We start from the raw sequence: 13,856 nt of genomic DNA, 5'->3' as shown, positions 1-13,856 counted from the left end.
GAGAGAGAGAGAGAGAGAGAGAGAGAGAGAGAGAGAGAGAGAGAGAGAGCATTACAACAGTTGCTAAATCAATATTTGAATGACAGTGTACTTTAAAATTAAGTTTTTCTGCAAAGACTATCAGCTGAAATCATTAACATCTGACAGTGTTAAACGGCTGCAGTGATGCTTAATGCAGAATGTTTAATTATTAGATCTGTTTGCATTATAATATCAAATTATAATACAGTACAAAGTTCCTGGGGGATTTACTGTGAAAATTGCCTTTTAATCAAAAGTTAACATCCTTACGTACATCGCTTATTTATTTCTTCTGAATGACTCAAATTAAAATGCAGAAATGCTCGACTTTAATGAGGCACCTTGAGGAAATCTTTGATCTCAGGATTGTCGTCGGTTTTCTGCTGAATCAGCGTGGCTCCGTTCAGCTGACACGAACAGAACCTGAGCAACGGGACGGATCAAAGGAGCGGGAGATGTTAGTGACGGTTCGGTTCCCGGCTGATCAAAGTGGAGATGAAGCATTAGATCAGAGCAGAGACAGAACCTGATGTATGGCTGCATGTGAGGCAGCTGGTTGGTCAGGATGTCACCAATCATCTTCACCGGCATCCGATCTCCTGACATCTTCTTCCTCACGCGCAGAGCCCTGTCGGGGGGGAAACGGGGGGCATGATGGGAAGTTTGGTCTCCTGTGTCATTAGAGCTAAAAGATAAAAGCTGTATATATATATATATATTTAACTGTATGACACAAATGAGCCATGAGAAAAAAAAACCTATATGTTGATATAAACCCAGAGATTTTACGTGCTTCCAGCTGTGCCAGATGTGCGTCAGTGCCAAACCTCACTGACTTTTATGTAAATTTGAGAGAAGACACGCTGTTCTGTTTGAGGTCGGGCAGTGAAGACAGAAAACAGGAGCTGTTAGAAGCCTCATTAAAAGCAGCTGAACTTTACAATGCAAAGCTGCGATGTTATCTTTAAAAAATTCAAATGAAGGCGAGTCAGATGCAAATATCTGCACGAGATGTAAAAACCGCGACCCCGCGCCGCGTGGGAAAGAGTGTGTGGCGCTTTACTTGAGCAGTTTGATGTTGCACATGATGAGCTCCTTCCAGTTGACGAAGATCATGGCCACCTCCTTCTCCGTCAGCAGCTCGCACTCCAGCAGAGGTTTGTGGAAAATCTAAACACACACACACACACACACACACACACACACACACACACACACACACGGAGAAAAATGCATTTTTTAACATTAGGTATTTTACTTAAAAGTTAGTTTGTTACTTCAAATCTCACTACGGGAAATCAGTCAGTACTGTCCGGGGATGTTACAGCTTCTTTCATGTGAGACGTGTGTTTTTAATCTTCACTTTAACCATTTAAATGCCTCAAATTTAAAGTATTTATTGTTTTTTTCTGCTCAGGTTAATTCTCAGTAAAGTGGCAAAACGAGAACACAAGAACCTAAAAGGAAGAATTTGCAATATTGAGAGTAAAGTAAAGTTGGTAAATGTTTCGAGTGTTATACAGTGTTTGAGCCCAGGTGTGTCTGCGTCCTCTACCTCTGTGACGAGCTGCAGGTCGTTGACGTAGTTCTCCTCGGTGACGATCAGCTCGTGGATGTATCCCTGCCTCTTCCTCTCCATGGGACTCAGCATGTCCAGCAGATGGAGGTCAGCACACCCTGAAACACACACACAGCTGTCAATCAAACATCCTCGAGCACGGAGGGAGTGAAAAAAATCCTATTATCACCTGTGTCAATACATTACCAGCAACATACATACCTGAGATAAACAAAGAGGGAAACAGTGGTGCGCTCTGCAGGAGTGACTGACCCAAGAGTTTGTAGGTTTTTTAATTTAATGTGGGTCTGTGTTGTGATCAGTGTGTTACTGTGATTGTGTGTATTGGCATTTGTGTGAGTGTGTAGAGATTAAAGAGTGACGTACATTTGTGAAGCTTCCTATTAACGGCTTCCGCTGGATTCAGATTTGACTTTAAACTTTTAAATACATTTTTACTAGACTAAGAAGTTATTTAGCAAATGCATGACTTTATTGACACTGGATAAGCAGCAGAAAATGGGTGGGTGGATTAACTAATAAGAAATATAATAAGATTAATAATAATGATAATGATTCTTAATTAATATATTCATTTCTCATACAGTTTTAGCTTTGGTTGTGCTGATTTTAAAGCTGCATCAATCTGTTTTTGGCCACTAGGGGGCAGAAGAGCTGCACAACAAACTGAGAAACAGAAAATTATGTTATTATTGCATCATAAAATGAACTATTTATACAGCCTTTCTCTTAATCTCTTAGATTGAGTCATTTGATGAAGTGTTCATATAAAATTACTGCAGCTTTTAGCTTTATAACTCACTAATGATAAGCTTAATGAAGTTAAAAATACTGGCGTATTTTTTAAATATGTCTTTAGAAACAGGACCAGAAGTGTAAAAGTGAATGTTTTATCTATAATTGCCAATTTAACAGGAAGCTTCCTAAGGTTTAAAGCAGTTATGTGTGTGTGTGTGTGTGTGTGTGTGTGTGTGTGAGAGAGAGAGAGTGAGAGAGTAACGAGGCCAGTCGACTGCAGTCTGTCTCAGAGCGTTTAATCATCAGGACCAGTCAGATTCACCGCTTCATCAAAATCTCCACCAATAAAACCTCAGGACATTTTTACTATCAACGCTACGCTAACATTCTGTACATTTCATTCACTCCGTCACTCATTCATCCATTCATGTATCCTTTTTATTCCTTTGTGTATCCATCTGACCATTCATGTCCATAAAATTGCTCATTCATGCTTTACTTTCACTCGCTCACTCACTCACTCACTCACTCACTGTTCATTCATGCTCGCATTGACACCAAGTGCAGTCTGGTTACATTTGGCTTGGCTGTTAATCCATTCGTCCATTCATCAGAGTTGCTATTTATATTCCACATGAAGCATCAACCGTTACCATTCATCAGATTAAGCATAGACCATACATAGCTTTTATTTTTTTTCTAAACAAACCAGACTAGACCAGAGCCATGCCTCAGAGCATAGATGAGCAAAAAGTGTGTGTTTTTGTTAAAAATAAAAATGTTAAAATTTTTCTAAATGCAAAGTATGTGCTGCTTCCACCTGAACCGTTCTGAGTCCCCAGATGATTTAAGATTAATGCTAACAGGGACAAAAATGGCTGCAGATGGGAGCGTTAGCATGTAGTAACATGGAGGAGGTACATTACCAGCACGGCTCTGGTTTAGCTGGGTCTTTGTTCTAATCTAAAATACTCACTCTGACTGTGAGGAGTCTCGACCATCTGTTACCAAACTGACAAAGACTTAATCTCTGATGCTGAAAACCAGGATATGAATTAAAAAAAAAAACAAAAACAAAACAAAAAAATGCTCCCAAAACTAACGACCCAGTCTGGGCCTCCAGCCTCAGTTTGTCAACCAACAGATGGTCTTTGACTCATCAGCCAATCAGAGCGCTTCACCTCCAATACTGACATACTGAGGAGCCAATGGGACCCAAGCAAGTTAATAATAATAATAATAATAGTAATCATAATAATCATAATATCTCTATTGCTCGTAGTATAAAAAGTTGCGTAGTTCCATAATCGTTTCATCCGTTGTTTGTGTTTCTGAGGGTAAACATTAAAATCACAATACTGTCATCTGGATAAACAGAAAATAAAACAATACAAATCTGATATGGCAACCACTATAACACTAGTCTGTTGCTATGGGAACAAAGAGAAGTGTGGCTCTGTTGCTGTAGGAGAGTGGCAAAGATACACCAGGGGGGTGTATGTTGCCATGGTAACCGGTGATATACAGTATATATTCTGTTTGAAAGTGAGGCTGTGCTGTTTGTGTCTGTATGTGAGAGTCCGTCTGTCTCTGTCCCTCAACACAGACTTTAAGTCGGTTAAACGATATGAGTGTAATATGATATTTGATGTTTTAAGGACTTGGTACAGCTCTGTGAAGCTTTTTCGGGAACACACTGTTAAAAATGTTCAATATGAGGCGCAGGAAAATTGAGGCTGCAAAATCGGATTTGTAAAAACAGCTAGAGTCAGTCTCTTCCCGCCTTTATGTCTAGTCGTCCAGTCCTGCGCCTCAGTAACTACTTCTTCCTGAAGATTTCGTAGGGGTGGAATGATTTTGATATGTTCTGATACAGTAGTTTTGCAGTGCAGGGGGAACTTGAAAATCAGCTGTTCTGTGCATGAAGTATGGTGACAATGACTTAAGTCACATTCAAATGTGCATCACAGTGTGGAAAATTCAAGGAGGTAAAATTACTTAAAAGTGTCACTGGTTTGTAAAATTAAGCCACAAATAGAAACAGCTGAGCGATTTAAATGAGATGAGAGGATCTATATAAATATGAAGCTTAAGCCTGGAGTTCATTAGCTTAGCTTAGCTTAGCATGAAACTGGAAGCAAGAGGGAAACAAAAAATACATAAACCAACACCTGTAAAGCTCAATAACAAACACGGTGGATTTTCTGTGTACAAACGGAAAAGTAAAAAAGTCAAGTTGTGGTGTTACGGGGTTATTCGCCGGATTTAAAAGGCATATTTTTGAATAATTTTGAATCACCTCTTGGTTCTAGCTTCATATTTAACATACAGACGTGAGATCGGTGTCAATCTTCTCGTCTAACTCTCGGCAAGAAAGACAATAAATGGATTTCCCCAAAAACTCTTTGTTTAACTGGAATGATCAAATCGTTCCACCCCTACGTATTTAGTACCAAATCTGTCTGTGTCATGTCAGTGTCTAGCCTTCAACAGTGTGACAGCGTCTCATCATCATAGCAACAGACAAAACAATAAACATGTAAACAAACAAAAAAGGAAAAAACAACAACAGAACATAAAACGGTTCATTTAAAGTTAATACATATTCAGAATGTTAAACTACTACGGATAAAAACATTATCACTGTGTCTGAGGGTGTGTGTGTGTGTGTGTGTGTGTGTGTGTGTGAAGTCTGTTTAAGGTCACGTGCAGACTCCAAACTCTGTACCATGTTGTATTTTGTGTGTGCGTGACATTTGGTTAGATCGTATGCTCAGCAGTTACAGCATGGCTTTCCATTTTAGCCCTGAGCTACGGGCTGAGTCCCATATCAGCTGCTCGCTCCCTTCTACGCCTCCTTGCCTCCTTTCCTAGCACAGAAAGAGAGGTGGGGAGGAACTAACAGACTAACTGGGAAAACCATAGAGGGTAGCAGCAGTGTGGGTTGAAACTTAGCCTTTAACTGCTGTGGGACGCGTCTCAATACTGCCACATTTTCTCTCCTCTCCTTTCCTTCATCTCCTTATAATGAGGGGGGGTGGGGGGGGGGTAAGAAGGGAAGAGGAGGAAAGGAAGCGTGAAGGAGGAGGGAGGAGTCTTTGGCATTGAGGAGAGAAGAGAGGTGAGGAGAGGTGAAGAGAGGAGAGTAAAAGACTTGAACATTGAGACTTGTCCTCCAGCAGATAGTGGGTCTTTCTGTGAAGCTGTGGGGGGGAGGGGTTAGTGAGGGTTGGGGTGGGCCGGGCTGGGGGTGGAGCCAGCGCTTGTGACTGACAGGTGAATGAAGCTGCTGAACCAATGGGAGCAAGGTTAAAAAATAGAAATTAAAAAAAAATAAAAAGGAGGAGGGAGGGGGGATGAGCTGAGCTACTGATTCTAATGACACATTCTCCCATGAAGCCACAAAATGACCCACTATCCACTTTACCGCACTAAGATAGGGCTGTGTGTGTGTGTGTGTGTGTGGATATATGTGTGTGTGTGTGTGTGTGTGTGTGTGTGTGTGTGTGTATACAGTCGCTGTGATCCAGTCAAAAACATGTTCATCAGTCCAATCTGGGAGGAAGGAGCTCAATAGTCTCGTCTCCTCTTTTGCTCTCCTTTTATCTCCTCCCCTCCTTTCCCTTCTTATCTAAACACCTTCCGACTGAAAGAGAAGGGGAGCGAGAAAAAGTGGGGAGGAGAAGGAGAAGAGAGGGAGAGGAGGAGAAGAGGAAAGCTGGAGAGGAGTCCTGACTATTGATCTCCCTCCTGTTGAACAGTGCTGTTTGGAGCCAGAGCCTTAGATAAACAGAGTTTGGCCAAGTCCAGTCAGAGCCATGCATAGACAGAGTTCTAACGTTACAGTCTGTCTGTCTGTCTGTCTGTCTGTCTGTCTCTCTCTCTCTCTCTCTCTCTCTGGCTTCTATTGGTGGAGAGTCGCCATTTCCGGGTCATGTGACCTCTTGGTGCTGTCCCATTGGTTGAGTGGCCTAGTGGGCGTGGCCTAGTGGGTCTCTTTGAGGGCTTTGAGGAGAGGGGGGTTCTGGGTAATGATATGATCCTAGAGAGAGGACGACAACAACAACATCAACAAAAACAACTAAACAAAACAACAACAACAACAACAACAACAACCAATCGGGTGCTAGGTGGGTGGAGCGTGCAGCAAGACAGAGAGTGTGGAGGTGTGGTCTAACCTAGCATAGAAATAGAGGGTCTAGAGCAGGCAGTGACAGAGCTGGTGTCTGTAGAGATCGTTCGTAGCAGTGAAGTGACGTAAGAACGCGGCTGTTAATTGAAACCAGTTAGCTGCGGCCGCCATTCCGTTCTTGTAATATTTAAAAATGAACCGCCAACAAAGAAAGAAAAAAGAAATAAAAAAGACCAGATTCAGCAGTTCTATTTGTTCAACAGTGTTGTTTCAAAAGTGGCTACAGGGAACAGACTCAAGAAAAGACTCAAGACATGTTCTTAAATAAAAACGGTAAGACTGTTGTTGCTCCAGGAGACATTTACTGTGAAGACTACAGCTTGTTGCCATGATACAACAACAGGTAGACCCACGTTTAAAGTGGCCTGCCTGTAAATTGTGCAGAACTATTAGATTTAAACAATTTTTGAGCGACAGTCAGAGCCGGAGCCGGACTCCTTCTGAGTGAAGTACCACTTCATTTATTCATATTATGACCAAAACAACTTAATTAATCTAACAGATCTAAGTTGGTGATTGAGTCAAGCAAAAAATGTATTTGCTGCTTTTCTTTGTTTTATATCATAATAAGTTAAAAGCCTTTGGATTTCAGTCGGTCAAACATGAATCTGAAGGCTGCTTTTAAATTTTTTTTTTGACATTTTATAGACTAAATGATTGATTAAAAAAACAATCAAATCAAATAACAGATTAATCAAAATGAAAATTTGTTTTAGCTGCAGCCCAAATGTATTAATCTGACACATGATTCAAATTACTACAGTTTTATTACAGTACTTAAAATGTTTTGTAGCCAAGTCGAAACTAATGTCGGAATATTTTTCCTCATATCATGCAGAAAATATTTAACTTGATTTTCAACTCGATGACCTGTGTCCTGCTGGAACTTCATTAACATATTGTGCAGGAACACACTGTAGCTCCGTGGTGCCAAAAAATACCCACAATTCTGTTCACAGTTATATCAGTTACTGCCGGTGTCTCAGTGCTCTGCTCTAGAAACTCTAAGTCTATGGTGGATCATGCTGAGGGAACACATGCAGGAAGAGGGGGAAACACCTTTACACTACTGCGTGCATATACACACACACACACACACACACACACACACACACACACGCATGCACATACACACCATACAAACACACACAAACACCACCCAGAGATGGTGCATGACTGGGAGGTTTATCAAAGAGGCCCAAAGGAGTGTCAAGGTGAAAGGTCAGAGGTCAAACCAACTCAGGGGTCAAAGACTGAGAGAGGGACAGCATCTCCACACCTGGCTCTGGGGTGTGTGTGTGTGTGTGTGTGTGTGTGTGTGTGTATGTGTGTGTGTGTGTGTGTGTGTATGTGAGGGAGAGAGTGTGTTTCAGTGTGTGAGTGTTACATTTGTTAATTTTAGTAGATTGTGTGTGTTCTGTGATTCACGTTAGATTGTGTGTGTGTGTGTGTGTGTGTGTGTGTGTGTGTGTGTTTGTGTGCACTCACACTGCGTGCTCGGGTCAGTGTCCGTGGTGAGTTTGACGTAGTTGCTGGGAAACAGACCCTCCCTCCCGTTGAGCTCGCCTTTCCACCAATCACAGTCGTCCTTGTTGAGCACTGTGATCACCTGACCCTTCTGGAAGGCCAACTCGTCATCGTTCTGGGCCACGTAGTCGTACATGCCGATCACCTGACACAGAGCTTCAACACCACAGACAGACGTGATGGAAAAGATGTTAATATTTCCAGCTTTAAAGTCACATGCGACAGTGACGTGCTCTTTTATTACCGACTAACAAAAACAGACACATTTACACACCTAAAAACATATAAAGCTTTTACTAATGTTGATCAGATCTCATTCAAATGTCAAAATTGATAATGTAATGAAGTAAAAGCAACATTATATGTCAACTTTCATTTTCATGGCATCAAATAAACCAATTTTAGTCTCTTAAAGTTTTATCAGTTCAAACTTTCTAAAAGAAAGAGGAAAGACAGGAAAACTAAAACATGTCTGCTTTTCTGAAAAGTGAATAACAAGTGTACACGATGTTTTAGTTTAATAATAATTAAACCGTAACTTCAAAAACTTCACCTTGAAAATCAACAAAATATGTACTTTGTTCTTTTTGTGCACAGCTGTATTTGTAGTCCACCACGCGTGTGCTTACCTGTGCTCGCAGGGGCCAGTTTAGGAGGCGTGGGCTCGGTGGGCGTCGTCTTGCTGGTGCTGGGACTGAGCAGCTTCACGTAGTTTGCTGGAAACCAACCTATCTGGCGTTTTTTGCCCCGAGCCTGAACCAGCCAGAACACAGAACGCCATTAGTCATGAAACACAATGAGCGTCTGCATGGCTTTGTGTCATGTATGTAGATAAATATATAGAAGTAAATACAAGCTGCTGGTTCTGCCTTAAAACTCAATGTGCTATGTTTAGTGTTATTAAGCTGGAGTCATCGGACTTGACAATTTCATGACGTCACTGGCCTTGTGGAGTTTAGGGAGATTTTCTTTCACTTTCCTCTCATTTCTTTCTATTAACAGTCAAAGTAATCTTTGCATATATTAGAGTTTGTGCTTGCGTACCTGGAGCTCCCCCTCCCACCAGCCGCCTGGGTTCTTTTTCCTGATGAGGATGAGCTGTCCGGGAGCTAACGTCAGCTGCTCTGCTCCTGTTGCACTGTAGGGGGCGATCACCTGAGCAATCTCTGAGGGAGGAGAGTACAGGAAGAGGAAGATGGGGATGGTGCGGTTAGTTCTGATCCTGCAGCACCTGAAACCTGGGCTGCGGTTCAAAAGTCAAAATAATCTTTTGTGAACAGACTGGACAGATCTGAGAGAGAAGAGATCTATATTTGTGGATTTCAGGTTCAGTCGATCAGACAAGGATTTCCATCAGTTCTGGATCGTGTCACAAACATAAAACAGCTGCTCTGTTGTTTCTACATTTACGTGGGTGTGCCGAGGTGACACTATTCGTGTGTTGCTTTAAATGTTGCAGGTTCAGCGTTTCCTTTGATAAAGGAGATAAGATAGGAAGCACTGAAGCTCCTTTCCTTATCATTTAGAGAATTGGACCAGCTCTTATCATGGCTGCTGCTCAGATACTTCAGGGTCATTTCACTCAGTTTGAACCTTCCTAAACAAAAAAAAGACTTTTCCTCCGCAGCCCTGCTCTGTGGGAAAATAAGAGAAAGCTCACCTGGTTTCTTTCCCAGGCTGCCTGTCTTCCCTGCTGATCCCAGTGACTAAAAATAGAAACAGAGTTTAGAGTAACAATCACCTCAAACATCACCCCATGTGAAAACGTGAAACACACACTTGCCACCCTAATTTGTTCTGAATAATCTCTTACGTCTGAAGACGAGTCTCGAGGTTTGACATAATTGGACGGGAAGACTCCGGTCTTGCCCGCGACCATGCCCGTCCACCAATCCCCTTCTTTCCTGGTAACCATGACGATATCACCTTGCTGAAAACTCAGGTCCCCTTGTTCACTGCTCTCATATGTGTACATGGCCACGTACTCTGTACAGATGCACACAGACAAGTGAACAGAGTCAGTATTAACTACCCACCTATTTTTCAAAATAAAACATACATGTACATGTTTGCATGTGCTACCTTCTCCAGAGTCAGAGGGTTTTGTCGGGGAAGGGGAGGGTCGTTTTCCATTGGGGGGGCTTTCTGAGACTCCAGACTCACTAGAGGAGAAAGAAAACAAAGAAATGTAAATAAGCTGAGCTTTGTTTTTTTTTGCCAGGTTTAGAATATAAAATTAGGTTTTTAATTTCTAAAAATCAAGTTTGGTACGAAGACCCCCAATATGCCATAAAAACAATAAATCTGCCACAGAATCATCCTTCAGGCAACTTCTTTAAATTTTGTCACTCCACAATCAACTGACTAAGCCATTTACCAAGATTTTAATTCTTCAAGTTGCTTCTCTTCACACAGCTCTGTCAGTTGGTTTCGGCTCAGTCCAAACTCAGTCGGTGGATATGTAGCTACACTCCCACTAATGAGGGATTAAATGATGTGAGACGTGGTAAAAAATGAGACCTCGAAAGCTGAGAAAGTAGAGAAAGAAATCTAGCGCAGGTTTATTCAGACGTCCTGGTTGCTCTGTAGTGTGAGAAGGGAAACAATGTGAAATGAAAGTGCACAGATCTTGACTTGATGCTACGTTTGAACCTACCTAGTGTTTTTGCTGCGTGCTGCGACGGCACCAGCGGCAGGGGCCGTCATGGTGGCGGAGATGAGCTTGACGTAACTTTTGGGGAACCAGCCTCTCTGCCCAGTCTGCAGTTCACCTAACCACCACATGTCCTGCTGCTCCAACACTGTGATTATCTATATTAACAAAAACAATTATAGCATTGGTTCTATTCAGTTGAACAAATTATATAATAATATCCAGACAGGATATTTGGTTAGCACAAAATGATTACAATAAAAACAAATATGTATCATAATTTAATACAAAAAAAAAAAACAAACAAAAAGAGGGGAGATGGGAAAATGCTTTACTACCTCATTTTTATTGAAGTTGAGGTGGTTGTCCTTCTTCGCTCTCCAGGGATACAAAGCCTGAGCCTGAAGACCTTCGACCTTCTCCCCCTGACAAGCAGAATTACAGCCACAAATACCACTCAGTTCACAAGTCCACGTAGCAACAGAGGAGCAAGCGAATCACCAGCACCAAGAACAAGCTGGGTCGGCTGGGAAGAGGATCTTTGGGAGACATTCGTACAATTAAGGTCCAGGACTGAAGAAGCCAAAGAGACTTGTTACCTGCCCCAGCACGGGTGACGGAGAGGAGCCTGTTGTCATGGTAGCAGGTGTGAAGGCGGAGCGTTGCCGAAGCTGCGCCGATGGAACACTGAGCGATGGATTCTGACTGGTCGAAGAGGTCGGCCATGCGTCCCACCCCTCGCTGTCTGATTGGCTAGCTGTATTTGAGGGCCAACTGCAAATATATGCCCACATGATGCACATGTATTATGAATCCTGCAGGTTGAAGTGTATTTAATGTGTCTGGGAGATTTACATCTATCCATCTATCTATCATGTAGCTGTAAGCAGACATAAGTGTTTATTAATGTATTTGTTAACTGATAACATCGCCATCGGCAAGACTCACGTGGTGCTGAAGTCGGCCCAGTTACTGTTGGCGGAGGATGCGGAGGAGGAGGTGTGTCCGGGTGCTGGAGGAGGCGTGCTTATCGGCTGCTGGGCGGAGGTGGGAGTCGCTGAGGCTGTGGCGCGCAAGCTGATTGGTGCTTCGTTGTCAGGTATCCGTTCTGCGTAATTGGCTGGAAACCAACCGGTCCTCCCCCTGAGCTCTCCTCCCAGCCAGCCGGGTTCACCTGTTTGTGACTCGTCCACCTGTCAGAGCAGAGGATAAAACTGAAGCATACAAGCCGACACAGAGACACTGGTTCACCGAGATGTGTGTGTTCAGATTCATGGTAGAACAGAGCAGTGGTGTAAACAACAATGTCCATGAGCAGCAGCTGTTTAGAGTTGAATTTCAGGAAGTAGAATTACCAAATCAGTGGATAATCAAGTGGGAGAAATAACATTAACTTGATAACTCAATATGTTTAACTGTTAATGTTGTGCTATGGCTCCAGGGCTGTAAAATGAACAGAGACCCTTTCAAGTTATAAATAACTTGATGATAGAAACCCATGGCTGCCCTCTTCACCACTAATTAATATATTTTCTTTTAGTCCATCATGTAGCTGTCCATGACACTTTCTGTTGCTATGTTTACTCTTTTGTGTTGGACTACTGATGGATTCTTTTTGAAGCAAAATCTGGACGAGCCTCATCTCACTCCAATTGATGTCGAAATAGAGGTTACAACACAACACATTGTTTGGCAGGTTTTGAATGTAATCCTGCCAAGTGAGGGGAGTGACTGGGCTGTGGGTGACAGTTTTATTCATGAGGATGTTAATCTATGGAAACATTAAAGGTAATAAAATATATTTTTTTGTTTGTTTGTTTTTTCCGCAGAGGTCAGACTGTGAAGGTTTGTATTTCTTTGGTTCACAGTTAAACATCAATCATTACATTTTCACATTAACCGTGAAAACAAAAACAACCTTTACAGACATTGACAGATCTGATTACAATGACTTGGTTAAATAAGAAATAAAAAAATAAAAAAATAAAATAAAAAAGCCAGACACATTCATCCACTGGCAAAATGAATGAACATGGAGACGACATGAGGTGACAGCAAAAAGTTCAAATGAGTGCTGGCTTATGATTGGTGGAGGCACAACACTGGGGCAAGGGGGGGCAAGAACTTACCCATTCCCCCTTCACCTTCAGTTCGCACAGCAGAGGAGAGAGGAAACAGTTAATACACACACCGTGCTGTCATTCACACTCACTCTCTCACACTCACACACACACACTCACACACACACACACACACACACACACACACACAGAGGACACATATAAATACAAAAGAGGCAATAAAATATGTGCTTACACACATATTACTGTAAATCTGTCACAGTGGCAGCTACACACTCGCACGACCTTCAGTCTGCACCGTCATCATCCTGTGTTCACATGTTTTTGTAGCAAAGTTGATGGCAGAAGGTATGAATACTACCATTTGGGAGTATATACTACCTACCATGATTACATCTCCGGGAGCGATACTGATCTCATCATGGCTGCGAGCATCAAACGGATAGAGAGCCCTGTAGTAGACCACCTTCACCGGCTGCTGCTGCTGGTCGAAGCTGCTGGCTGCTGCCTTCTGGTCGAACAGACTGGGTACTGGAGCCTTTTCCACTGGAAATAAACAGGGAAACACAGATATTATTATTCTGCCTAAACTGTAGGAAAAGCATCAGAAATTCTGGAAATAAGTCAAGATGCCACACTGGGTACATCAATGTTGTTCCATGAATAAAAGTCACTGATGGCATCAAACACAGGTGACCACCACACACCAGTCCCTGTTTTTTGCTGTCTGTTTTTCATGCATGCATAAACTGCAACAGACATAACACACCTGATGAAGCCCAGGGATCTGCCTGCTGGCTGAACAGCTTGTTTAATTTATCTTGCATGTCCTTCTTGCCTCTTCCCTCATCCTCCTTCTCTTCTACTGATCCTGCTCGCTTCCGGCCCTCTTCTTCTTCCTCCATCCCTCTCTTCTTCCTCTCCTCCTCTTCCTGAGTCACTCTGTTTAGCCAGGCATCAGGCGCCGACACTGAGACCGGGCTAGGAGCTTTAGGGGCAGAGCTTACTGCTTCGTCCCTCCAGGCCACACTCTCTTCTGATGACAACCTGCTGCATGACAGGGAA

At 42.5% G+C, this 13,856-nt stretch overlaps 1 protein-coding gene across 7 annotated transcripts in view; it reads right to left on the bottom strand.

Annotated features, from left to right (window-relative positions):
- The window catches only part of itsn1 (intersectin 1 (SH3 domain protein)), a 42,229-nt gene that overhangs the window by 8,206 nt on the left and 20,167 nt on the right, over positions 1-13,856 (bottom strand). For 3 of the 7 annotated variants that reach the window (XM_087170526.1, XM_087170528.1, XM_087170527.1), the window contains exons 19-35: positions 13,561-13,841; positions 13,177-13,337; positions 11,659-11,903; positions 11,310-11,484; positions 11,049-11,135; positions 10,714-10,868; positions 10,435-10,533; positions 10,140-10,219; positions 9,871-10,043; positions 9,718-9,763; positions 9,102-9,223; positions 8,687-8,810; positions 8,019-8,213; positions 1,577-1,698; positions 1,085-1,191; positions 548-649; positions 363-444 (exon numbers count right to left, since the gene is read on the bottom strand). In XM_087170526.1, coding sequence (XP_087026652.1) covers positions 363-444; positions 548-649; positions 1,085-1,191; positions 1,577-1,698; positions 8,019-8,213; positions 8,687-8,810; positions 9,102-9,223; positions 9,718-9,763; positions 9,871-10,043; positions 10,140-10,219; positions 10,435-10,533; positions 10,714-10,868; positions 11,049-11,135; positions 11,310-11,484; positions 11,659-11,903; positions 13,177-13,337; positions 13,561-13,841 — 2,356 coding nt within the window. Of the gene's footprint in view, positions 1-362; positions 445-547; positions 650-1,084; positions 1,192-1,576; positions 1,699-8,018; positions 8,214-8,686; positions 8,811-9,101; positions 9,224-9,717; positions 9,764-9,870; positions 10,220-10,434; positions 10,534-10,713; positions 10,869-11,048; positions 11,136-11,309; positions 11,485-11,658; positions 11,904-13,176; positions 13,338-13,560; positions 13,842-13,856 lie in introns of all 7 variants that reach the window. The other 4 variants (XM_087170529.1, XM_087170531.1, XM_087170532.1 and 1 more) reach the window with 4 other exon arrangements.

The sequence above is a fragment of the Seriola lalandi genome, unplaced genomic scaffold (assembly GCF_002814215.2).
Source record: "Seriola lalandi dorsalis isolate HSWRI2012SDOR001 ecotype SW California unplaced genomic scaffold, Sedor1 jcf7180002054952, whole genome shotgun sequence".
Lineage (NCBI taxonomy): Eukaryota > Metazoa > Chordata > Actinopteri > Carangiformes > Carangidae > Seriola > Seriola lalandi.
This window is presented reverse-complemented; position numbering and strand designations above follow the sequence as displayed.